A 23,867-nucleotide genomic window follows, 5' to 3' on the forward strand; every position below is an offset into this window, starting at 1 on the left:
GAATAGTTTAAATTGGGGTCCCCTAATTAGTGACCCCCCTTTTCATAACCCCCTACGCCTTCAGGAGATCTCTGTACCTCATTTTTATCTTGCCATTTCTCTATAATTACTTCTCTCTTTTCTTGTGTATATCTCTCTTTCTCCTCCAGACTTACAATACTCACCATACTTCTTCCTATTTCTCTTATTCCTTTCAACTCCTCTTTTTGTCTATAATTATAGGTATATAAATTAGAGTACAAGCTCCATAAGCACACCCTTACACTCAATCTATCTTTGTTGAATGAACATATAACAGGCACTAAACTTTAAAAAATATCAGAAGTACATATTTTTCATTGTTATAAATGGTAAAGGTTTCCCTGACTATTCAATCAATAGGTTTCAAGGGAAGAGCAGATGCTGGTTGGAACTGAGATGTCACTGCTCGGTTGAGGACATTTTGGAGACTTAGACAAAATCTTGAAATACAGAATTTGTTGAGAGCAAAAGGGGATTTCTAAGTTCCAAAAATTACCTCTACACACCAAAGAAAAGCTTGGAGGTCTGAATGTCAAGTTTTCCTACAAGTTATGGGTACTGAACACTCAGCAAATGACAGAAAGTTTCCTCCAGCCCAGGGAGGAGACAGGGTGGCAAATGGGGAGGAAGAGGCCACGGGAGAAGAAGGGCAGCAGACCAGAGTCCCTTTCCAGTTCAAACCCCAAGGCTGAGGCATGTTGGGAATAAGCAGAAAAACTGGGGGAATTTCCAAAGCAGTGAGGCTCATGTCTTGATTCAAGTTTGGGAGGTGGGAGGAGATTCGTTCCCAGGGTGGCCCATGTCACCATCAGGGCACAGAATCCAGAAGAATCCCCACTGCCTGGCATACCTTGGCCCTTGGTAAATAATTTAAAAAAAATAAAGAAAAAGGGAAGGAGAAAGGAATGGGACAAGGGAAGAGGGAGAGAATTCAGAGCAGAAAAAGAAAGAGGTGATGAAGGCCATAGAGAGACAGCACAGGAGCCATAAAAATGCAGTTTTTTGTTTCCTTTTCTACAAATAACACAGGTTTTGTGCATTGGAGTAAATGCATAAATGCAGGTATGTAAGCAGGCTTGAGCTGACTGAGGTGGTTTTGAACACTGTGACTTCAAAGCTAATTTCAGTTTGGGGTTGGGAATCTGGGTCCTGCTTGTAGACTCAGGTTTCCTGTGTCTGTTCGTCCTGGCTCTGCCCCTGGACTGGATGTGATCCTAATCTCAAAACTGTCTGACGCCTCATGTCCATCTCAACCCCATTCCTTCCCTACGAAAAGAGAAAAGAAGGCCATGTTTGAACCAACTTGGTGCTGTGCTGGATTCTCCCTTCTTTTGTGGGGAGGAGTCCTTTGATGGGGTGGCCTAGAAGACAGCATGGGGCTGGCTGTGCTCCAGAGATAAAGGGTGTCCCCATGGCTGGAGAGGACCTCATGCTGGCCAGTTGAGTGAGGACTCTGATAAATACCAGGGGAGTAATGACTTCACTTTTCTTCCTTACCTCTTGGGAGACTTTTTTCCTGTCTTCTTCTTGGACTGGACCATCTTTTTATACTCTTTTCTAAAAAAACAAAGTATATAATAATAATAACCTTTTATGGCTACAAATATTGATCTACAACCAGTGATATCAATATTTTTTAAGTAAATTTTTTCCTGCTTTCCCATCACTTTGGGAAGGCAAGAAAACCATGTGACCTCTGTGAAAAAAGTATTTTACCTGGAAATGAAAAAGGATAGAATAAAGATGTAGCAGGAATAACTAACATTTAAAATATGCCATTTTAAAATTAAATAGCAGTTTTTTTTTAAGACTAGACAAAAATATAGAAAGAGGCTGTTATAAGCCATGGATATTAAAAGGTTTTCCTAACCAAAACTCAAGGCCAGAAGTTATACAGTTAAAAGATAAATAGATTTGAATGTTTAAAAAATTTAAACTGTCCACACTTCAAAAAACACCCCCATGATATTAAAATGAAAGCAAAATGAGAAAAATTGCAATATATGTAACATATAGAAGGTTAATATCCTTATTAGATAAAGCAAAAGATGAACAGTATGCTAGGAAAATAATCAAAGAACATAAATTAAAAATGCTCATGAGGAAATGATGATGACACATTTATTAATATTTAGAAATAATCTTTATATCACTAATAATGAACAAAATGTATTGTTTAGTTTCAAGGATGCCCAAATATTTAAAAAGTGTTATCACATGTAGTGTCAAGGATATAGAAAATGAGTACTCAAATACTGTTTTTTTTTTTGAGACAGAGTCTGGCTTCGTTGCCCAGGCTAGAGTGAGTGCCGTGGCATCAGCCTAGCTCACAGCAACCTCAAACTCCTGGGCTCAAGCAATCCTCCTGCCTCAGCCTCCCAAGTATCTGGGACTACAGGCATGCGCCACCATGCCCGGTTAATTTTTTCTATATATATTAGTTGACCAATTAATTTTTTTCTATTTATAGTAGAGACGGGGTCTCGCTCTTGCTCAGGCTGGTTTCGAACTCCTGACCTTGAGAAATCTGCCCTCCTCAGCCTCCCAGAGTGCTAGGATTACAGGCGTGAGCCATGGCACCCGGCAGATTGTTAAAGGGAACATAAATCATTACATTTTCTGGGGGGCAATTTGGTAATATAGAAACACTTTAAGATATACGGACTCTAACCAAGCAATCTCATGTTTAAAAATCAGTTCTAAGGACATTATTAGACAAGTGTGCAAAGATAAAACACACAAAAACTTGATTTCTATTTTAATATAAAAATTGCAAATAAGCTAACTGTCCATTAATAGGTGATTACTTAAACAAATTGTGCTTAATCATAGACACTAAAGTATACAGAGACCTTCTTTTTTTTTTGAGACAAAATCTCACTTTTGTTGCCCAAGCTAGAGTGCTGTGACGTCAGCTTAGCTCACAGCAACCTGAAACTCCTGGGCTCAAGCGATCCTCCTGTCTCAGCCTCCCGAGTAGCTGGGACCACAGGCATGCGCCACCATGCCCAGCTAATTTCATATATATATATATATATATATATATACATACATATATATATATATGTTTAGTTGGCCAATTAATTTCTTTCTATTTATAGTAGAGACAGGGTCTCACTCTTGCTCAGGCTCATTTTGAACTCCTGAGCTTGAGCAATCCACCCACCTCAGCCTCCCAGAGTGCTAGGATTACAGGCGTGAGCCACCGTGCCTGGCCTACAGAGACCTTCTTTACACTTAGGCTGTTTCCTGGAAGATTTTCCCAAAGAGAGTTTATTTGCATTATCCATAGGATCTAGAAAGTAATGAGAAAGAAAGTAATTTCTGAATAAGCTAATTTTACATTTTTGTGACTACACTCATCTCTGGCAATAGTGAACTGACAAGGGTTTGGCAATATTATTTCTGCGCCTTCCTATTTAATGGAGAATGATGGCTTCTGAAAAGAGTCCTCAGGGAGCAGGATGCTAGTCCTGTGCCAGCCAGCTATTATCCACGGGATCCTGGACAAGCCAATTAGTCCTTTCTGTGTCTCAATTTCCTCATCTGTAAAATTGTATTAAATCATTCAACCCTCTCCAAGGGTTGTTGTGAGAACAAAATAAAATTATTCATCAAAAAAAGTTGAAATATTACTATCTAATTCAGTGCAATGTAGGGGACACTGTTAAAAATGGTAATTTAGATTTTAAGGTGGTAAAATGTAACCCATTTTTACTGACAATAATTTAGATAATTGTTATTTGAAAGTCACAATTGTCATGTGAAGGTTCTGTGAATTTGTGACACAATGATCATGTTACCAACAAACAGAAGAATATTCAGCTGTTTTTTCCCCTCTAAGGATGGTGGTATCAGCTTAGTCCAGAACCGTGAACTATGGTGGCAATGGTGAGAGGTGAATGAACATGCACCATTTTACCAGCACACGCTCAGTCATAGCATTACATACATGTTTATGACAAGCTTTACTCTTCCCAATTTTCCCAGAAAGGTCACATGAGAAATATGGAGACTGGAACCCTAGAAAAAAGCTTGATCCATGGGTCAGTATCAGACCAAGAATATACTTAGGATGTGCATTCTCAGTGGTGGTGATGTTGCCCCCAATAGAGCAAAAATTGGTTCTTGGGTGGTGAGAAAAATCTTATAATGTACAGATTACATACACACACATATATATTACATAAATAGACATATATTTGTAGTATTAAAATATCATGTGGAGGGCCATGATTAGGAAATAATTCAGAAGGGCTCTCTAGGACAGTGATAAAGAAGAAACTAGGTTGAGAAATACTGGCTTTGAATAAAACAGCTCTGAATTTGGGATCCTGATGACTGCACTCTGAGACTAGCAATCCCCAATCTTTACCTTGTGTCACCGTTGCTGGTGTGCTAGGTGTTGCCTGGGACTTCTTCCTTTTATTCATTTCTGAAGTGCCATCAGTGATCTCTGAAAAAAGAAAGATTTCAGTAAAAGTTCCCCGGGAAGTTCCATTAGGAATCTCGCAGAGACTGAGGAAGAACCTTGCACACTCTGGAGCTTCCGGCTGGAGGCTTCCTAACCCTCCTAACAATGCATCTACCAAGAAGCTCTGTGCTGCTCCCAGCAATGTGCCTGTCTGCCCCTTGGGGGAGGAGCAGACCAAGGTCTGACAGCAGTGGTTACTCTCCTAAAAGAGACATTCACAGGGGGATGCAGCCATCGGAGCCCCTGAGCCAGACACTCTCAAAGTGAGGTCTGTCAGCTCCTAGGAAGTCCCAGAAACCCTTTCAGAAGATTTGCAAGCTCAAAATTGTTTTCATAATAAAACGTTGTTTGCTTTTTTCACTATTTCCACCTTTGCACACATTGTGCAAGAGCAATGGCAGGCAAAACTGCTTGTACCTTAGTACAAATCAAAGCAGTGTCCCTAAACTTCAGCAGGAATCGTTGTTTTCTTCACTGTTACTTGCTCACCATAATTTTAAAAAAAGGTCAGATTCACTTATGTGACTGTTCTTGGTGAGCCAGTAACAATTATTAATTATAAAATTTCTACCCTTGAGTATATGTCTTTTTAATATTCTATATGGAAAAACTTGGGAGCACATATAAAGCACTTCTGCTGCATCCTGAAGTACCATGGTTATCTCAAGAAAAATTCTTATGCGATTGAGTTGCAAGCACACTGTATAATTTAGTGAACCGATATTTGCCAAATGTCTGTGATATTGTAAAATCTAACATTAGTAAAAGATCCATCCAAAATGCAAGATGGCATAATATATTTTACTGTAACAGAGTACCTTCATAAAGTTCATTTATATGGTTTCAGATTCTACATTACAACTAATGTTTAAGAAACTACCACTTACTGTATTTTGGTGTTGTATTAAAGTTGAACACCCACAGATATTTCAAAAACACTGTTAAAATACTCTACCCTTTTCAACTACAAATCTGTGTGAGGCTGGATTTTCTTCCTATACTTTGAACCAAAGTAACATATCACAACTGATTGCAGTAGCAGATATAAGAATCTAGATTATTTTATGAAGCTAGACATTAAATAAATTTGCAAAAATATAAAGTGATGTCACCCTTTTCACTAATTTTTTTTTTGTTTTGGAAAATATATTTATTTTTCATAAAAACAATGTTACTTATGTTAAAGGATAATTGGCTTTTTATTGTTACTTTTAAATGAATTAATAAATATTTTTAAATTATTAGTTTTAATTTCTAGTAAGATACATACAGACATAAGATTAAAAAAAAAAGCCCTTTAGGGGTCCTCAATGATTTTTTAAAGAGTATAAAGGAGTTTTGAGACCAAAAAGCTTCAGAGCAGCTGCCCTGGGCCACAGCTGTCCCTATTTGTTTCTTCAACATAAACTCCTTAGATGTACTAGATCCTTGCTGTCTCTTTGTCCCTCTTGTTACACCCCATCCTCATTCTCTGTACTTCTGCCTCCTTTTTCTATTGACTTTACATATCTATTAACACCTAACCCTGCACGTGCTCCGGGAGCAAACCTCCCACATTGAGCCATTTAAATGGCAGATTCTGTCATTAGCCTTACCCTTTGATCTGGACGTTTGGGCACATTTAGTTCTTGTCTTTTGGGCCCTTGTCACTACCTTCAAGTTGCAGGTTGAGTTATCCTTCCTTTGAGCCATCTGATCCACCACTTGGAGCTTTTCTTGAGTGTCCTGCCCAGATAAAGCTGTCCTGGGACCAAGGAGTGATTTGTGAATAGTTTAAGTTGGGGTCCCCAGTAGGCCTTCTCCTATCCCAATCAGTGACCTCCCTTTCATGCCCCTAGCTGTCACCCATTCAAGAGATCTCTGTATCCCTGTACTTCACTTTACCCCTATTTCTTTATAATCATCTTTTTTTCTTTTCTTTTCTTTTTCCTTACATAATTACTTTTTGAAATGTCTTTTGTACATATCTTTCTTTCTCCCTCCAAATCGCCACCTGCTCTCACTCCAGGTACCACTTGTTGAAATCAACCAGATAAATCTGGGGATATCCCAGAGCACTGGGGCTGATTTCCTGATTTTCGCTTGTGTGACTCCTGAACCATTAAGTGGCAACATCTGAGGAGAAACGGCTATGGCCATGCAGTCTTGTTTAGGTGGAGAGGGGGGCCTTATGAAGCACCTCTCCGGGTTCCCCCAGAGCCTCTGCGTGCTGCGGGAGAGACCCCAAAGTTCCAAGTTCCTCTACGGAGAAAAGTGCAAGGAATCAAAGAACTGGCGCAAGAACCCTGCCAAGAAGGCAGTTACCCCGAGGAGGGTCCCATGGAGGTTGAGGCAGAGGATGCGGGGGAGGGTGAGTCCCATTCATTGTGGAAAGAAGAAAACACATTTTTCACTGGCTGTGGGCTTTGGAACTGATCTCCCCAGGATAACCACTGTCCAGTGGAACAAACCTTTCCGGAGGTTTGTAAGGACACGCACTGCGCAGGCAAGGCTACTGGCAGGCGGACCAGCAGCTTTTCCGGATACCCAGAGGCCACTTCCGGAGGAAGTGGGCGTGGCTAACCGTCTGAGAGGCAGACCAAAGCCGGAAGCCTGCCTTGGCTGAGAGTTTAAACGCGGAAGTTACTCTCTCCTAACCAGGGTGTAAGCTCCATGAGCTTTCTTCTTTCTTTCTTTTTTGTTTGCTTTCTTCCTTACTTTCTCTCTTTAAAAAAAAATCTGTACCTTCAGCTTTCAGAAGGGGTATATACAGAGTTAGTGCTCACTGCATATTTGTTGAATAAATGTCTCAGTGGTACTTAGAGGACCAGGTTTTTGGTGAAGAAGGTGAATTTAATTTCAGACATATTGAAACTAGTGTCAGGGGACTTGCAATCATAGATGCCCGGCGAGCAGCTGGCTATAAGTTTCTTAAAGAGAAATCTGAGTTGGGGAGGTTGATTTGGGAGCCATCAGTGTAGAGGAGGCAATTGAAGTCATGAGAGTGGTTGACTAATCTCAGGGAGTGTGAGTTGAATCACCTGAGTAGTTTACTCTAAACTAAGGAGGCCCATAGAAAACACACCCATAACATGGTAAGAGGGCATTGACTTAAGGTTGGTTGTAGTGGTTCACGCCTGTATTCCCAGGACTGTGAAAGGCCAATATGGGGGGGAATCCCTTGAGGCCAGGAGTTTGGGACCAGTCTGGGCAACTTAACAAGACCCCGTCTCTATAAAATATTAAAAAGAAAAAAAGAGGGCATTGGCTTAAAAGTGGAGTAGGGGAGACAGCAGCTTGTCTCTCCTTCTTGCCCAGGAAGGCCACTAACCTTTGGGGAAAAGACACAGGACTAAACCATTCCTATGAAATACAAAAGGTACCAAGCCTATGATTTTACATACTGGAATCAATTTAAGAGTAAACTAAGTTAGAGAAGAGGAGCTTTAAGCCACTCACTTAGGCTAAGTAGAGTTAACTGTTCCCTCTTGGCTTTCTGGCATGTTCTCTCCTGGTACACCTCCTTCCTCACTGCTCTCTTCCCCTCAGGCTGCTTGGCTGGATTCTCTGGAATTTCTGAGAGCAGGGATAGGTCCTGGCTTCTCTTCTCTTTTCTCATAAATTGGAATACCTTCATTTTACCCATGACTACCATATTTATATCTGTGGACCAGATTTTTCATTGAGTGCCAGACTGGCATATTGTGGGGAAAATAACTTCTCTGATTTCTCAGTGCTCCTATAAAAAGCCCTAGCCTCCTGAGACACAGAAATGTATGCGATATAAAGAAATATTTGCTTTCACTTCCCCTAGAAACATTTTATTTTTCATATACCCTCAGAATGAGATCTATAGCTATTTTTCTAGTTAATTGCTCTGATACAAAAGGATAATACAACTTTTATCTACTGAGATTGCCAAATGGTTATAGCTAGGACTGGCTTCCTAGGTTAAATACTAAAATATTAGGAAAACTGGAGTGGTCTTCCTCTAGGTGTGTATATATCAAAAGAGATAAAGCTCAGAACTTAGAGCATCTCGAGGTCGTAAAAGTTAGCGATACCTGAAGATTCCCTGGCCTTTGGAAAGATACATTTAAATTTCAAATATTATCTCATTTGAATATCAAACCATTTTATCTCAAAGCAGCAAAGTTTCATCAAGAAAGGAGGATGGTTATCGCTCTCCTGTATATAAACAAAAAATCCATCATTCTCCATCCCTTGTCTATGGGTTGTAATCTGCCCTTTGAATAGAAAGATTCCATCAACTCTCTTAGCATTGCTTGTGGGTTTGTGTATGAGAGACAGATGCTGCAGTGTTACTCTGGCTTTTGAGCTGGTTGTGAATATCAATAAAGAATTCTTTCCCCTTACCCAGGTACTTGTGTTTCTGCAGAATTCATATATATAAAGAACATATAAATGCGAGTGGGGTTACATCTCAGATCCTTTACAGTTCTTGGCAAAACACATAACTGGCACAGCTGTGTAGATGGCCAGCAGAAATCTAAATGAACAGGTCAAAAACTGAACTCTCCCCAATATATATTTTCCCCCAAATGCATTTGTATCTTTCTTCAGCAATGGGCATTACCATTTACTCAATCACTCATGCCAGACAATGAAGAGTAGCCCTTGATTTTTCTCTCATCCCCAACTTACAATTTATCAAATCTTGTCAATTTTGCCTCCCAAACTGAACTTGAATTGGCTTCTTCTCTGCATCTCCAGTGCCAGATCCGAATCCAGGCTGCCAGTAACTGTCACGACTTCTACCCCCAGGTACTGCCCTGCCTCCATTCTTACCTATCTCCAATTCACTCTTTAAATAGCAACAAAATTGGGCTTGAAGGATTGTGCCACTTCACTGATTAAATATCTTCAATGGCTTCCCATTGCATTTAGAATAAAATTCAATGCCCACACTTGGACCTGCAAGCCCAGTCTGAGCTGTCTCCAGCCTCCACCCTCCTTTTGTCCCCTCATCTTACCTCTTGGGAGCTTTTTTTTCTGATGTCTCTTTTTTGGAGTGGACCAGATACTTCTTTTTCTTTTATTTCCTAAGAGGAAGGGATAAAGATAATCTTTTATAGTTACAAGCATAGATCTGCCAACCTTATATGTCAATGATATTCAGCTTTTGCTTTTGGTCTTCAATCCTCATCAGCTAGGAGGTCACTGGTGATCTTAGGTGATGCTACTTCATGGAGTAATCAGGGAAGAAGGAACTAAAGTGATGGAGGAGGGAAAGAAGTAAACAAGTGGAAATGGGGAGTTTAGGTAACTCATTTCTAGAAGAGTGGTTGTGAAATGAAGGAGAGAGCTGTGCAGGCATTGGGGTGAGATGAGGATCAAGAGGAAGTATTTTTTACGAGCTGTGATAGGCTTAGGCATTGGCTGAGTGTGGATCCCTGTGTGAGAGAGAGAGACAGCTGTGCTGGGCACTGGATTCTGTAAGGTGAGGTGCGAAGACTGCCCGAGAGAAAAAGAATGAACTGGAGAGGGGGAGCAGGTGCAGTTAGGGTTGCAGGGCTGGCAGTGGGAACCACCCAGTACCTTTCTATGAAGCAGGCGGCAAAGTCACCTGTTGAGAAAAAGGAGGAGGTAAGGGGGATCCGAGGTTTGGAAAACAGAGATCAAAATTTGAAGAGATCACTGTAGGAAGTGGAATGGTCACACAGCTTGGAGAGATCATTTGTGCTGGAATCATGAAGACACAGCACGTGTACCTGCCCTGCGATGTGACTCTGTCCAGCATCGCCTGCTTTCAGACACAGAGTAGGGAAAGCAGATAAGTAGGTTCCTCCCAGGGCTGCCAGAGAGCTCTAGGAAAAGACGAGAGGAAAGGCAGGTTAAAATAATGGCAGTAGATGACTGAAATGATAGATGCTGGACTCTAAGCTGGAAAGGAGGGGCGTGAAGAACAGCAAATGATGGGTTGGAGGAGGGGAAGGCCAGTGGACTGGTGATCTGAATGAGGCTGAAGGACAGCTGCAGAGAAAACAAATAATGAGAAAACAGAAAGCGATAGTTTTGATTCTTTTGAGGGGGGGATTGAGATGAGAAGGACAGAGCAGAGGTTGAACAACAGGTATAGAAGGAGCAAACTTCAAGGACAGGTGTCAAAAAAAGGGAATTCTTAAATGAACTCTTAGGAAGTTGAGCCAGGTTTGAATGATGAGAAGGTCCATGGATTGCCTTTATGCATGGAGGGACAAGAACTGGTGGAGGAAAAAGTCACTGGAAATGAGAAGAGAAGGGTTCGAGAGGCCAGAGCATCGGATGGGTTGTCTGCTGTCCTTGTGTACCTTGAAAGCATCTAGGATGATGGCAGCACTTGAGGTGACAGAAAAACAGCCTTTGAGGTCTGCTGGGGAGTGATGGGGAAGTCAATGGGTGACAGTGATGATGAGAAGGAGTGTTTTAATTGAATGGCTAAGTCCCAAAGGGACTTGGGGAACAAGTGACCGGATGGGGACAGTGGGTAGCAAGGGTGTGAGTGACAGAGGGCAGAGGATGCCCAGTCATGTCTTAGGGGGAAGCTGTGTCCTCTCTGGGGAACCAACTTTCAGTTAAGACGTTGGTGCAACTAACACTCTAAGAAGTTGTGGATATAGCAGACTAATGATCTCAGAACAGGCAACTCCAACAAATGCATATTTCGACTTTCCTAAATGCTTTCTGGTTTGCCTATAGTTTTCGTAAAGGCCTTCAAGGAAGGTACAGTGAATGGGAAGTACAGAAACAAACTGTGGTGGACATAGTGACTACAGTGACATCATGAGTGTTCATGACAAGAAATGATCAGAAAAACAGAAAGCAACTCTGAATGCACCCTGAAGTACCATGGTTATATCAAGAAAAGTTCTTATGTAGAGGAGAAAGGCAATTCTTACCTTTCTTTTTCGAAGGTGTGATGAATACCTCCTGGGGCTCTTTTGGGTCATTTCTTTCCAGAGATTCATCTCTTACCACTGACAAAAGAAACATATTTTGTTTCAGAGCTCAGAACAGGCTGAAGAGAAAGTGCCAAGGGGAATCAATTAGAGAGGTGTAACCCAGGGTTGGGAATCTGCCAGCTCTGAGGGTTTCCTGGCTCTGCCTTGGTTTTACCAACTTGTGGTTATTGCTACCTGTGTGACTGTCACAGCAGACTACTATGGGACAACTGCACCATAGTGTAGGCTCAGTCTGACCCATTTAGAGAGATTCTCTTACTGGATGGAAGAGAGGTACCAGGGTTCCCGGCAGCCCTTGTTCAGGGAATGAAGCTGAGAGCAGTGGGAAGTGGTGACATTGAGTTCTCATGGCCACTATGAAGAGGAATGTCTTTGTCATATGAAAAATGAGTGTTATTGTTTAGATGTCTGCAAATGGATATTTTAACTGCTCTATCTATGATTATTGCACCTTGAGAAATAGTGAACAAGGCTTAGTGCCTTGTATATTTCTGTACACAAGGACTATATGAAGAAAGCAGGAGGCAGCCTGTACTTGCTAACACCTGTTAACAGCAAATATAAATAAAACTCTGCTAGTTTTTGCTGCACAAAAGACAGAAAGACTTGAAGCCATAACAGACGCAGACCCATCTCACATAAGGCCATTGTCACCTTATCTGCACGGTGCTGAGATCTGTCTCCAGTCTGCCTGCTCAGGAACAGGTAACTGAGGCAGGTGGCAAGCAGCCATTAGACCCTTGAAATAATTTCTTACTTTTCAAATTCACTTAATAATACCTACTGTTAAAAATCCAAGCAATATAGAAATGACTAGAGTTGAAGGTGAGAGTTCCACATAGTCAGGGTGGGACTAAGAAGAACCACTCATATCTGCTGCATCAATTCCCTGTTAGGGCCATACAGTGATTTTATTTGTTTGCTTTGCATTTTGGTGGAACAGTTTCGAGCATTATCTTATTGAAGTGGCCTTAGCACAGTGGCTGAGTCCAACGGTCCAGTCCTGACTCAGTTCCCTGTGCTTTCCCTCTGGGGTTCCCGCCACAACCCCCAGGGACTGATGGACATGGCAGATGGATGTTCCCCCTTTGCAGACACCTCATGACATTGGAGTCCTAGCCTAGCAGGTACTGGTGGGCTGCTGTCCCCCATCATCAGTGGCCCCCTCCAAGCCTACCTTTTCCAGGCTGGCCTCCTTTGCCCTCCCCAGGGACTCTGTATCCATTCAGAGCTCGGGTCTCCTGCCTGTCTAGGCTTCCAGGTGCTGGATGGGCGGCCAGAAGCTGGCAGAGTCGGCAGCTGAGAGCAAGGAGGACAGCCCTGTGCCCAGAAGATCTGAACAGCTTTTCTTCTTGGTAGACACAGAAGAAAGACGAGCTTAAGTTACCCAAATCAAGATACCTGGCGTCGGGCCTGAGGGAGCGCGGGGCATCTCCTGAGGGTCTTCTTCATCTTTTATTTGAGGGGTCAGGTTGTCACTGGACACTGAGCAGAAGAAGAAAAAGAGTTACAGATCCCAGGACCCGCAAGCAGGGACCAGTGAGGAGGAAAGACACAGTGACTGAACAACAGGGCAGGGGCAAGGGTGGGATAGAGTGGGAAAATGAACAGTCATTTACTCTCAACTAGCCACTTGTTAATTTGATAACTGTGCTTATTTTTTTCTCTTGAAAAGCTAGAAGATGGAATCTTCCACTGTTTTTAGCTTCCTGATTATGTCAACCTTTTCTGGAAGGTATGTATTAGAAGAGTGGAGAAAACATAATTTGGATCAAGCAGGACCCCTATTCTCAGTACTGGAAGAGCTTACAGTTCATGATATCATTTTTGACAATTCCCAATAATATGCCACTCTTATATATATAATGTAATCAAGCTCCATTATAATGATGGTTTGGGGAGGACAAATGACACAATTTTAGAAGCTAAATATTGGGCCCAGCAGACCTTTACACAGTTTATCATCTTTTCTAATAATTTTGATAATGTTACTCTTAGAATCCAAACCATATGAAAGTAAAGAAGGTTGAACCCTAACGGCCCCCATGGTCAGGTGGGGGCCAGGATCAGGCAAGGGTCGCCAGAGCAGGTGCTGCTTGTTACCTGTGCATTTGGAGCAGTGTTTCGATTATAGGTTCGTTTTGCATTACCCAGTTGATGAATTGGCCCCCTTCTTTTTCTTTGTTTTGCCCAATTCTTTTTCCCGGGGTTCCTGCCACAGCCCCTTGGTTGGCAGGTGTGTGTTCACCCTTCACACTGCCTTGAGCTAAGCTAAGTCGGCCCCAGTCAAGGTTACCTTGTACAGTGTCAGGGGCAGGGCTGGGCATCTTGCGTGAGTCCTCTTGCTCATTCATTTTGGATGTTAAGTTGTCATGGGTCACTGAAGGGAGGAAGAAAAATCATCACAGGTTACAAGGACTGGGTGTCAGGGAGGAGGGTGGATGGTAAAAATGCCTGGAGCAGATGGAGCCCCCAGGCCCAAAGGCAGAGGTTGGGATGTCCCAGCAGTGGGACGCAGGTATTCTGGGCTCTGGGCCTTACGCAGGCCCCTGGAAACACTCATAATCCTTCTTGAAAAGGGCTGTGGATGGGTGGATGGGTGCAAGGGAAGGACCAGATGAATAAAAGATGCGACCCTGGGGTTGTAGGTATTGTGGCACAGGTGCCCTAGGCTGGGCTGCACAGGTGTTGGATGGGGTCTGTTTCTCACCTGCAGTTCTCCTTCCTTCCTGCATGAGTCCAGGGAGAGACACGGCGGGGTCAGAAGAGCTGGGTGGGCCGCCCGGGGTCTCATGGCTTTGCTGCGAGGATGCCCCGGGCTCGCTGCCTCTGGACACACAGTGTGGACAGCTGCGTGGAGGGGGTGGCGGTGGGGGCAGCAGCGGCAGGGGCTGCAGGGAGCGCCCTTCTGCTGGGCCGGGTGGCACTTCGAGTAGGCTTGGTGTGGCTCTGCTCCACTGTCCATAGGAATTGGTAACTGTGATTGGTGAAGGAACACACATCAGCACCCTGGAGACTCAGAATTATTTGGGGATGGGAATTTCTTAATACGTGCTTTCCAACAAGACGGGGAACATAGAGTTATTCATTCTTCCCAAGGTGCATAGAACCGATGCCTTGTCATCATCATCCATTTGTGGCCCCTTTCTATCTTATTTATTTGATTCGGGGCACTCAGTACTGCAATAACTGCATTTACCCTTGATCTACCAAAGTGGTTTCACACAAAAAGTTGAGTTTGAGTTTGTACCCAGGGATAGAATTTAGTCAATGATGTACATGTTATAATTTTAACAGAGGTCTCTATTTTAATAAATGAACATATCATACCTCCATGGGGCAAATAAGAAAATAAAGTTCATTAGCAGGGTATATCAGGACCTTCATATTCTGGTTTCTGCTCATTTCTGCAGACCAGTGTCCGCACCTTCTGTCACCCCTATGATCTGGCCACATCAACGTTCTCTCCCAGCTGCAATGCTCCAGGCCCTTGGCTTTCCACATGCTGCCCCCCTGCATGGCTAGTGCCAGGTTTCTCTTACAGTTCTTCTCCATCATTTATTTCAGAAGTAAAGTTGTTTCAACCAGTGAACAGAAAAAGGAAAGTAAGGTTGGATTTTGGACTGAGATCCAGAATGAGATCACGGTTGCAGATCCAGGAAGACGCTGAGGCTCAGCCAGGGGCACAGGAAGGTGTGGGGCCCGGTGGCTCTCAGATGCACTGAGCTCAGATGTACTTTGAGTCCACGCTTCTCCTGGTGCCGCCCCGATGCTGCAGCTGCCTGTGCCTGCAGGTGGGCTTTCCCTCTGCTCGAGGAATCATCCCTCCCTTTGGGGAGGAACCTCCTGATGGTGAAGTGTCAGAGAGCAGATGAAGAGCTGTCAACAGCAGTGATTTCACTAATGAAAATGTCACATCCTGTGTGAACTGGTGGTCCTTCCCTTGTTGTTCTCAAGTAAGTGAACATAGGCTTTGGCCAGTGTTTTTTCTCCAACCTAACTGCCCCCCCCCCTGGCTTCTTTCTTCCCGGCTCTGTCACTGCTCTTATTTCTTCTCCTTTATTTATCCAACCTCTTGTCTTTCTCTGTGTAATTCATTCTCCATTCTTTCTCAGACCCTCTCTTTCTGTGCCTATGTCCATGATTCCCTCCCTTCCTCTCCAGCTACCTTTATTCCCTCCTCCCGCTTTACAATCTGCCTTCCAGCTGTCCTTGTCGAGACTAGTGGTTAAAACCTTGGGCCTTGGTATTGGGAGACCCAAGTTGGACCCCTGGCTCTGCCTCTTAACAGACAAGTAACTTTGAGAAAGTTATTTCTGAGCTATAATAATGATCTTACAGGGTTGTCTTAAAGATGTCATGAGATAATCAAATAAAGTATTTGGAACAATGCACTGAAGAAAGGTACTTCTTAACATCTATTTCTCTTCCTCTCTGGCTCTCCTTGTCCTTCCACCAGACCTTGTCTCTGTAACTTTGCATTTCTGTCACCCTACGCATTCCCTAGACATCGTCCAGTATGCTAAAGTGTAGGATTTTCCCTGAACTTGTAGAACAAGTAAAACAGAAATGTTCGTGTCCTCTAGAAATTCCTCTTAGAGAGCTGGTGTGAAAGTTAGCAAGGGCTGCTCCCCCAGCTGCACCTGTGGGGAGGTCTGGCCCATGCCTTCCCGGAGGGAAAGCAGGGGACGGACATGCACATTCCACAGGGCTGGGGAAAGACCCAGACCCCTTTCATGATAGCAACTTCTCAAATGCAAAAAGTATTTACCACTTTTGAAGCTTTTGAAAATCGTCTTCAGATTGGGGTATTCACGCAGGTTAATTTCGCTGAACAGTGTCACCAGAAGAGGCAGGCTAAAGGTCTTCTCCAGTTTGGTGAGAATGTTGTGCACCACTCTGGATATAGGGACCAAATTACTACAGGCTTCCAGAGATTCCTTAAAAAAATGGATGAAAGGTTATTATAAATGATTATGAAGTTGAATGAAGAGTTATTGTACATTTGTGGTTTTCTAAGTTGTGAGACAGCTACTTCTACAAGAAGAAAATCCTCTAAGGTAGAGAGGTCATGGTTTCACATGTTTAGGTTTGGAATGTCACATGTATTTGAATGACTAGGCATAGTAATAAATAATTTAGCCTTCTTTAAAATAAGTCTGTTTTGTGAACCTTACTTTTTAGGTACACTGGAGGGAAGAGAGAAATTTTAAGAGAGGGAAGTGGAGTCAAATATGCTACTGTGTTATTGTATCTATAAGGCTCTGGGCAGGATACTTCAGCAATGGATCTAACTCGTGGTCACCGTGGCAATTCTGTTATTGCTTGTTAGTCTCTGTGCGTGCTCGCTCTCTCTCTCTCTCTCTCTCTCTCTCTCTCTCTCTCTCTCTCTCCCTCTCTGACTTGAGATGGCCTGAATATGTTCTAGCCACAGGGAAGTCTTCCAGAGAATTCCTCTTGCTGAGAGGATGGACAAAAGGAGAAACACGGCAGGAGAGAATTGATTGCAGAATGCTTACTGAACACTGATCAGGCTCAGTCAGCTAGGCTGTGGGCACACTGCAGCAGATAAGATCAACATGGTGCTCCCCATATTGAGAGGGTCGGACACTGTCAGGTGGAGAAGATGGGCATTGAACAACAAACACAAATAAATACCCAATTACAATGGAGAGGGGTGTTGTGGAGGGAAAGTATAGATTGCTATGAAAGAACAATGAGGGGGTCTTAATTAGATGAGGGAGTCAAGGAGGCCTCTCTGAGGAGTCCCATCTAGGCTGTGATCTGAAGAGGGGTTGGAGCCAACCAGGCCAAGACTAGGGGAAGACTTGCTGGTACTTCCCTGGTCTGGGGCTCGAGAAACGCTTGAAAAAACATAAAATTATATAAAAAGAGTGCCACTTTTATCCTTAGAGCATATCTCCCAGTACCTGTCTGCCTCACGTGAGAATGACCTGTGAGAAATAAGCTCTTATAAATTGGGGTGATGCCTGTAGTGGGTAGAATGGTGGCCCCCCTCATACCCCAAAGGTCTGCCCATTCAGCACCTGTGAATGTGAACTTATTTGTAAAAAGGGTCTTTGCAGACGTAATTAAGTTAAGGATCTTGAGGTGAGATCATCTTGGATTAGGGTGGGCCCTAAATCCAAACATCCTCAGAAGAGACACAAAAGAGAGAAGGCAATGTAGAGATTGGAAGATATTGGAGTGATGTGTCTAAAAGCCAGGGAACACTAAGGATTGCCAGGAGCGCCCAGAAGCTAGGAGAGAGGCAGGGAGCAGATTCTCCTCAGAGCCTCTAGAAGGAACCAACACTGTCAGCATCTTGATTTTGGACTTCTGGCCTCCAGAACTGCAAGAGAATAAATTTCTGTTGTTTGAAGCTACCTGGTTTGTAGCTCTTTATTATGGCAGCCCCCATGACACCCTAGGAACTAATACAGCCCCTCTGACACCCTTTCTCCCAGTCATCTCCACCTTCTGTGATAACAAACATGCCTGGGCTGGGCCTTCCAAACTCTAGAAGCCCTGCTGGTTTGTGGTTTGAGATCTCAGTAGTCATGCACACTTGAGGGGCTTCAGCCACCACGGAAGGGGTCAACACGACTCACCTTGTACATTCTGTTGGTGATGAAAGATTTGTCTCGGAGGCTTTCCAAGAAGGGAAATGGCTTGTGTATGGCATATGCGATCTCCATCTTCTGGTAGATGAAGTGCTGAAAAAGGGCCTCTTCCAAGGCCCTGGGCACAGTGAACATCCTATGGAAAAAGGCATGATAATCTGATAAGGGGCTGATAACTAGAATATACTTAGAACTCACGAAAATCAGCAAGAAAAAAAATCAAATAACCCCATTAAAAAGTGGGCAAAGGACTTGAACAGAAACTTTTCTAAAGAAGACAGAAGAATGGCCAACAAACATATGAAAAAATGCTCAACATGTCTAATCATCATGGAAATGCAAATCAAAACCACAATGAGGTATCACTTAACTCCAGTGAGAATGGCCTTTATCAAAAAGTCTCCAAACAATAGATGCTGGCGTGGTTGCGGAGAGAGAGGAACACTCCTACACTGCTGGTGGGACTGCAAACTAGTTCAACCTCTGTGGAAAGCAATATGGAGATACCTTAAGGCGATACAAGTGAATCTACCATTTGATCCAGCAATCCCATTGCTGGGCATCTACCCAAAAGATCCAATGACACTCTACAAAAAAGACACCTGCACTCGAATGTTTATAGCAGCACAATTCATAATTGCAAGGCTGTGGAAATAGCCCAAGTGCCCATCAATCCAAGAATGGATTAATAAAATGTGGTATATGTATACCATGGAGTACTATTCAGCTCTAAGAAACAACGGTGATATAGCACATCTTATATTTTCCTGGTTAGAGCTGGAACCCATACTACTAAGTGAAGTATCCCAAGAATGGAAAAACAAGCACCACATATACTCACCAGCAAACTGTATTAACTGAGTAGCACCTAAGTGGACACATAGGTACTACAGTAATAGGGTATTGGGCAGGTGGGAGGGGGGAGGGGGGCGGGTATATACATACATAATGAGTGAGATGTGCACCATCTAGGGGATGGTCATGCTGGAGACTCAGACTTGTGGGGGGAGGGGGGGAAAGGGCATTTATTGAAACCTTAAAATCTGTACCCCCATAATATGCTGAAATAAAAAAATTAAAAAAAAAAAAAAAAGTAGAAGCAAAGACCCTGAGGCGTGTGGGGAGCTGCTCTCTGCATTAAATGGGCAACTAAAGACAGGCATTCCGGTCCCAAAAGCGTCCCTTGCAGTCCACAAGGCAACATCTGCTTAAAAGGATGTAGGAAACAATGACAATTCCCAGCATCACTGGAGGCTGGGAGTGAGTGACAATATACTGCCGAAATCACAAAGGGGCTGCAGGTAAACATAAGGCAGATATTTAAAATGCTGATATTTATTGAGTGCCTCCTGTGTGCCAGACCTTGTTGATCTTCAGAAAACCCTTTCAAGATGGTTACTATGACTGCACACATTTGTACTATTGAGGACGCTGAGATGGAGAGAGGTTTGACAACTTGCCCTAGGTTGCACAGCTTGAGAGTGGTAGAGTTGGGAATAAACTCCGAATTCTTGATTGCAGGCTTATAGTCTTAAGCTTGTGCTTTGTGGCCACGTTGAGCTGAGTTAAACAAGATGGCCTGGGCTGTAGCTTAAGCCATTAACTGGCAGTGCTCATGGAAAAGGCACCACCCAAAACTGGGTAGAAGGATGGAAACCTGTTAATATTTAGAAATGTTAATAAAACAGTCACAATCTTCAATGCAGTTGAGCCAAACACAAATAAAAGCATGAGGGATGGTAAAGGCAACTTAGCTGACTGGTTTGATGAGTTCATTTCATATCTCAGAACAGACATATGCCTTTACCCGTGCCCAGGCAACATTTGTAAAATTCATTGTATATGGATCATGAGAAAATATCAATAGGTTATAATCGGCAGAAAATTTACAGATGACATTCTCGACAAATTGTCAGGAAAGGAGAAGCACTAACAAAAAGTCAATCACCTTAAATTTTTTTTTTTATTTCAGCATATTATGGGGGTAAAAATTTTAAGGTTTTGATAAATGCCCTTCCCCCCTACAAGTCTGAGTTTCCAGCGTGACTATCCCTCAGATGGTGCACATCTCACTCATTATGTGTGTATACACCTGCCCCCTCTCCCCTCCCACCCGCCCAATACCCTATTACTGTAGTTCCTATATGTCCACTTAGGTGCTGCTCAGTTAATACCAGTTTACTTGTGAGTATATGTGGTGCTTGTTTTTCCATTCTTGGGATACTTCACTTAGTAGTATGGGTTCCAGCTCTAACCAGGAAAATATAAGATGTGCTATATCACCATTGTTTCTTAGAGCTGAATAGTACTCCATGGTATACATATACCACATTTTATTAATCTACTCTTGGATTGAGTCACCTTAAAATTTTTAAACAACCAAGCAAACATGGATCCCATTTTTCCAATTTCATTTTGTGTCAAATAGAACATTAAACTGTAATTAACAACTATAATATTTCCAGGGATTTAATCCCAGTGGCAGATTGAGCACCCCAGTCTCTTTCTCCTTATTCCCAAATCTTTTAAGAAAAAAAAAAGTCATGAAAAGAATAATCCCTAGCACTCTGGGAGGCCGAGGAGAGAGGATCGCTGGAGGTTAGGAGTTCAACACCAGCCTGGGCAAGAACGAGACCCTGTCTCTACTAAAAATAGAAAGAAATTAGCTGAACAACAACAACAAATATATATATATATATATATATATATATATATATATATATATATAATCCACAACAGCACTGGAGACAAAAAAAGATGCCATGGGAGTCTGCTGTGGTGAGGAAATCTTGGAAGATAGAAAACAGATGGAAGAAAAAAATCTCCTATTCACAATATACATTGCAAAGATCGGTGCAGAGTCAGAGAAAGCCAAAATGAACATTTGCTAAGAAGAGGAAGGGGCCCTAGAACTCCATTTAGGATGATTCATTACACAGCAGAATTCGGAATAGGAAGTCACTGGTTTCCTCATTCTTCATCCGTTATGATTCCCAAAGATGAAAGTGAGGCACAGAGAGGTTAAGTAACCAGACCACTGTGTTCAGCAGCAAAGTGGAGCTTGTCTGACTCTATAAAGTCCCATTTTTCACTGTGTAAGATACCATGTCTCATACATGACAGTGCTCAGGTTTTTATTATATAAAGGGATATTACAAATGGACAAGCAAAAGACAAGCATACAAGTAGGGAAAAAAAAGCAAAAGACTTGAACAGGCAGTTAATGGAAGGATAAGCTAACTGTTCAACGAATATATGAAACATGTGTTAACTGGCCAGTTGTCAGAAAGTGCAAATCAAGACAATTTGGTAACATATTGCCTATGAAACTGGCCAACATAGAAAATAATAGCAATAATTTCAGACATTGCAAGTGGAAATATAAACAGGTCCAAACGTTCTGGAGGCTAATTTCGTAGTCAGTGTCAAATGCCCCAAAATATGTATTCCTTTGAATTCCCACTTCCAGTAATTTATTGCAAGGAAATAATCATGAAGGTGCTTACAGAAAATATATTAAAAGTTCCTGACATAGTAGAGAGGAAATTAAATGTACTCTTCTTATTTCTTCTTTTACACCAGCTTCCTAACTACCTCTAGTTGCTTGCACAATGGATAACAGATGAGTTCCGGTTGTGGGCAGAGTGCTGGATCAGAACTTGGGACAGGGTAGAGGCAAATCTCACTTCCATCCACAATAATTTCAAGACTGTCCTTTTTGAAGCACCAAAGGAAGCAAGAAAAGCTTCAGCTTTCTCTGCTGCACTCCTTTTAATAAGAGGATCTGCTCTGTAAAATTTGGATTCAGTCCAAAGGTCGCACTTAAGGACCTAGAAGGCCTCATGTGGCCTTAAGGCCTCAGGTTCCCAGTGGCCAGTGGAGTGTGTCGCTTCCTGTCAAAGTCCTCCCTTTCAACAGTCTCCTAGTAAGTCCCACATACGGTTCCCTATCTCGTTGGAAAACTCTGTTTTACAAAGAGAGAGCCTCAGAGTTTGAGTAGCTGAGTTCCTCCCTGCAGCTGCTGCCAGGAAATTAATTAGAAAAGCTCCGAATCACCGAGAGCGAGGAGTAAAGCCGCAGAGACAGAAACTCACCTGGACGCTGAATTTGCTCCTGCCCCTTTCCAGGTTCCGGGGACTGGGCCCGAGATCACTCGGTGAAGACTGGGCGAATTACAGAGAGATGCCTGCGGGCAAAACAGGAAGTCTGTGCGTTGACACACTCAGTAAGGGGCCAGGCTTCCCGGGAAAGGAAAGTGAAAGTGTTCCTGCCAGCGAGCAAGCCAGCAGCGAGCCCAGCTGAGACCACCGGGCAGGAAGCTAAAGGTAGGGCAGTGCCTCCAGCACCCCCACCCCCAGCACCCCACCCCACCTCTGAGGCTCCAGGGCTCCGCTGGGAGTTGCCAACCACGTTCAGCCTGGAGAGGGGGCCGAGGAAGGAGACATATGGGTCCAGCCCCAGGGGCTGTGGGAACTGGGAAATCCACCTCTATTTCTCCATGACTTGTGCTCATTCTGTAGTTTTCGGGGTGATGAACACGTTCTCAAATTGGATTGTGGTGATGTCACACAACTAAATTAACTCGCTAGAAAAATCATCACACTTTAAAACACAAACGAAAAGCCAAAGGGGACATGTCAGAAATAAATATCTAGCATTTGTCAGGATAAGATTATTACATGAGAAAATTGAAATAAAAGGAAGCCCCCACACGAGCTGAAATCAGGCAGAGGTGGGCAGACATCCGGGCAGGAAGGGGGCAGAGAGCTTAGGGGACAGGTAAGTGGCAGCCAGGAGCCTGTGGAAGCCGGGACGGAGGCAGAGCCAGGGCCAGAGCAGCTCTCACGGGCAGGCAGGAACACCTGCTTCTTCAGGCCCCTTTTAAAGATCTCTGATGTACATTGGCATGCAGGGTCTATGAGGAATACTAAACTGTAGAGATCTGTTTATGATTAAAGATTAAATCAATAATTCTCAAATGTGCTTATCCCCTGAGTTCTCCTCTCCAGGCCACCCCCAAACTCTTCAGGAAAAAGATGGGAAACATAGTTCTAAGGCTTAAGAAGGCTTGAAACCAAGGTTAACTTGCCTTGTATGCTTCCCATGGAGCCGCAAACAGCACATCCCTCCCAAGTATGTACAGAGCCACAGATCTGAATCCGTAGCTCACAACCATGGGATAACAGACAAGGAGAAAATGTGATGCTAGCAGCTGAGGAGGGCGTGCATCGATGCCTTAGCGCCTGTAACATGCATACTATAAGATGCAAGGGATAGCGGTGCTGAGGGATTATACGACTCTTTCATGCAAATGTCACACTTCATGTACCTGAAGCCCCTCCACATCACCTGGCAAACCTCTTCATGAGCATCCCAGAAGCCTGGCAGCAACAACGTCTTCCTTTAGAGCTGTTTAAAGATATACCAGGGAAATGCAATCAATCAATAAATAAAAATAAAAAAAAACAGGAATGGGAAAATAATGTCAATGTTAGATCAGGCAAAAATCATTACATGAAAAAAGATGTGAATAAGGATGAAAGATGTTTATTCTAAGCAATACATGCTCAAGAATGCAGTAATAATGGAAAAACCTGACTATTAATACACATGCATTAATGCTATATGTAATGAGAGTACTAAAATTATGTCTAATTCTTTTTTAGATCAATTTTATTGAGGTATAAAATGCATTTATCTTAAGTGTACATGTTGGTGAATTTTACCAACTGGAATCCTACCCCAATCAAGATAAAGACAATTTCCATCACCCTAGAAAGTTCCCTGTGCCCTTGGCAGATAATCTCC

General features: G+C 43.0%; 1 protein-coding gene across 4 annotated transcripts in view; it reads right to left on the reverse strand.

The window, feature by feature from the left end:
• The window catches only part of SP110 (SP110 nuclear body protein), a 34,734-nt gene that overhangs the window by 7,868 nt on the left and 2,999 nt on the right, over positions 1-23,867 (reverse strand). For 2 of the 4 annotated variants that reach the window (XM_012749463.3, XM_076006017.1), the window contains exons 2-13: positions 23,389-23,468; positions 22,154-22,245; positions 18,048-18,195; positions 16,208-16,376; positions 14,147-14,413; positions 13,733-13,816; positions 12,838-12,921; positions 11,374-11,451; positions 9,469-9,537; positions 6,091-6,234; positions 4,397-4,477; positions 1,519-1,578 (exon numbers count right to left, since the gene is read on the reverse strand). In XM_012749463.3, the coding sequence (XP_012604917.2) occupies positions 1,519-1,578; positions 4,397-4,477; positions 6,091-6,234; positions 9,469-9,537; positions 11,374-11,451; positions 12,838-12,921; positions 13,733-13,816; positions 14,147-14,413; positions 16,208-16,376; positions 18,048-18,194 (1,183 nt within the window). In that variant the 5' untranslated portion in view covers position 18,195; positions 22,154-22,245; positions 23,389-23,468. Of the gene's footprint in view, positions 1-1,518; positions 1,579-4,396; positions 4,478-6,090; positions 6,235-9,468; positions 9,538-11,373; positions 11,452-12,837; positions 12,922-13,732; positions 13,817-14,146; positions 14,414-16,207; positions 16,377-18,047; positions 18,196-22,153; positions 22,393-23,388; positions 23,469-23,867 lie in introns of those variants that run through there. The other 2 variants (XM_076006015.1, XM_012749462.3) reach the window with 2 other exon arrangements.

The sequence above is a fragment of the Microcebus murinus genome, chromosome 8 (assembly GCF_040939455.1).
Source record: "Microcebus murinus isolate Inina chromosome 8, M.murinus_Inina_mat1.0, whole genome shotgun sequence".
NCBI lineage: Eukaryota > Metazoa > Chordata > Mammalia > Primates > Cheirogaleidae > Microcebus > Microcebus murinus.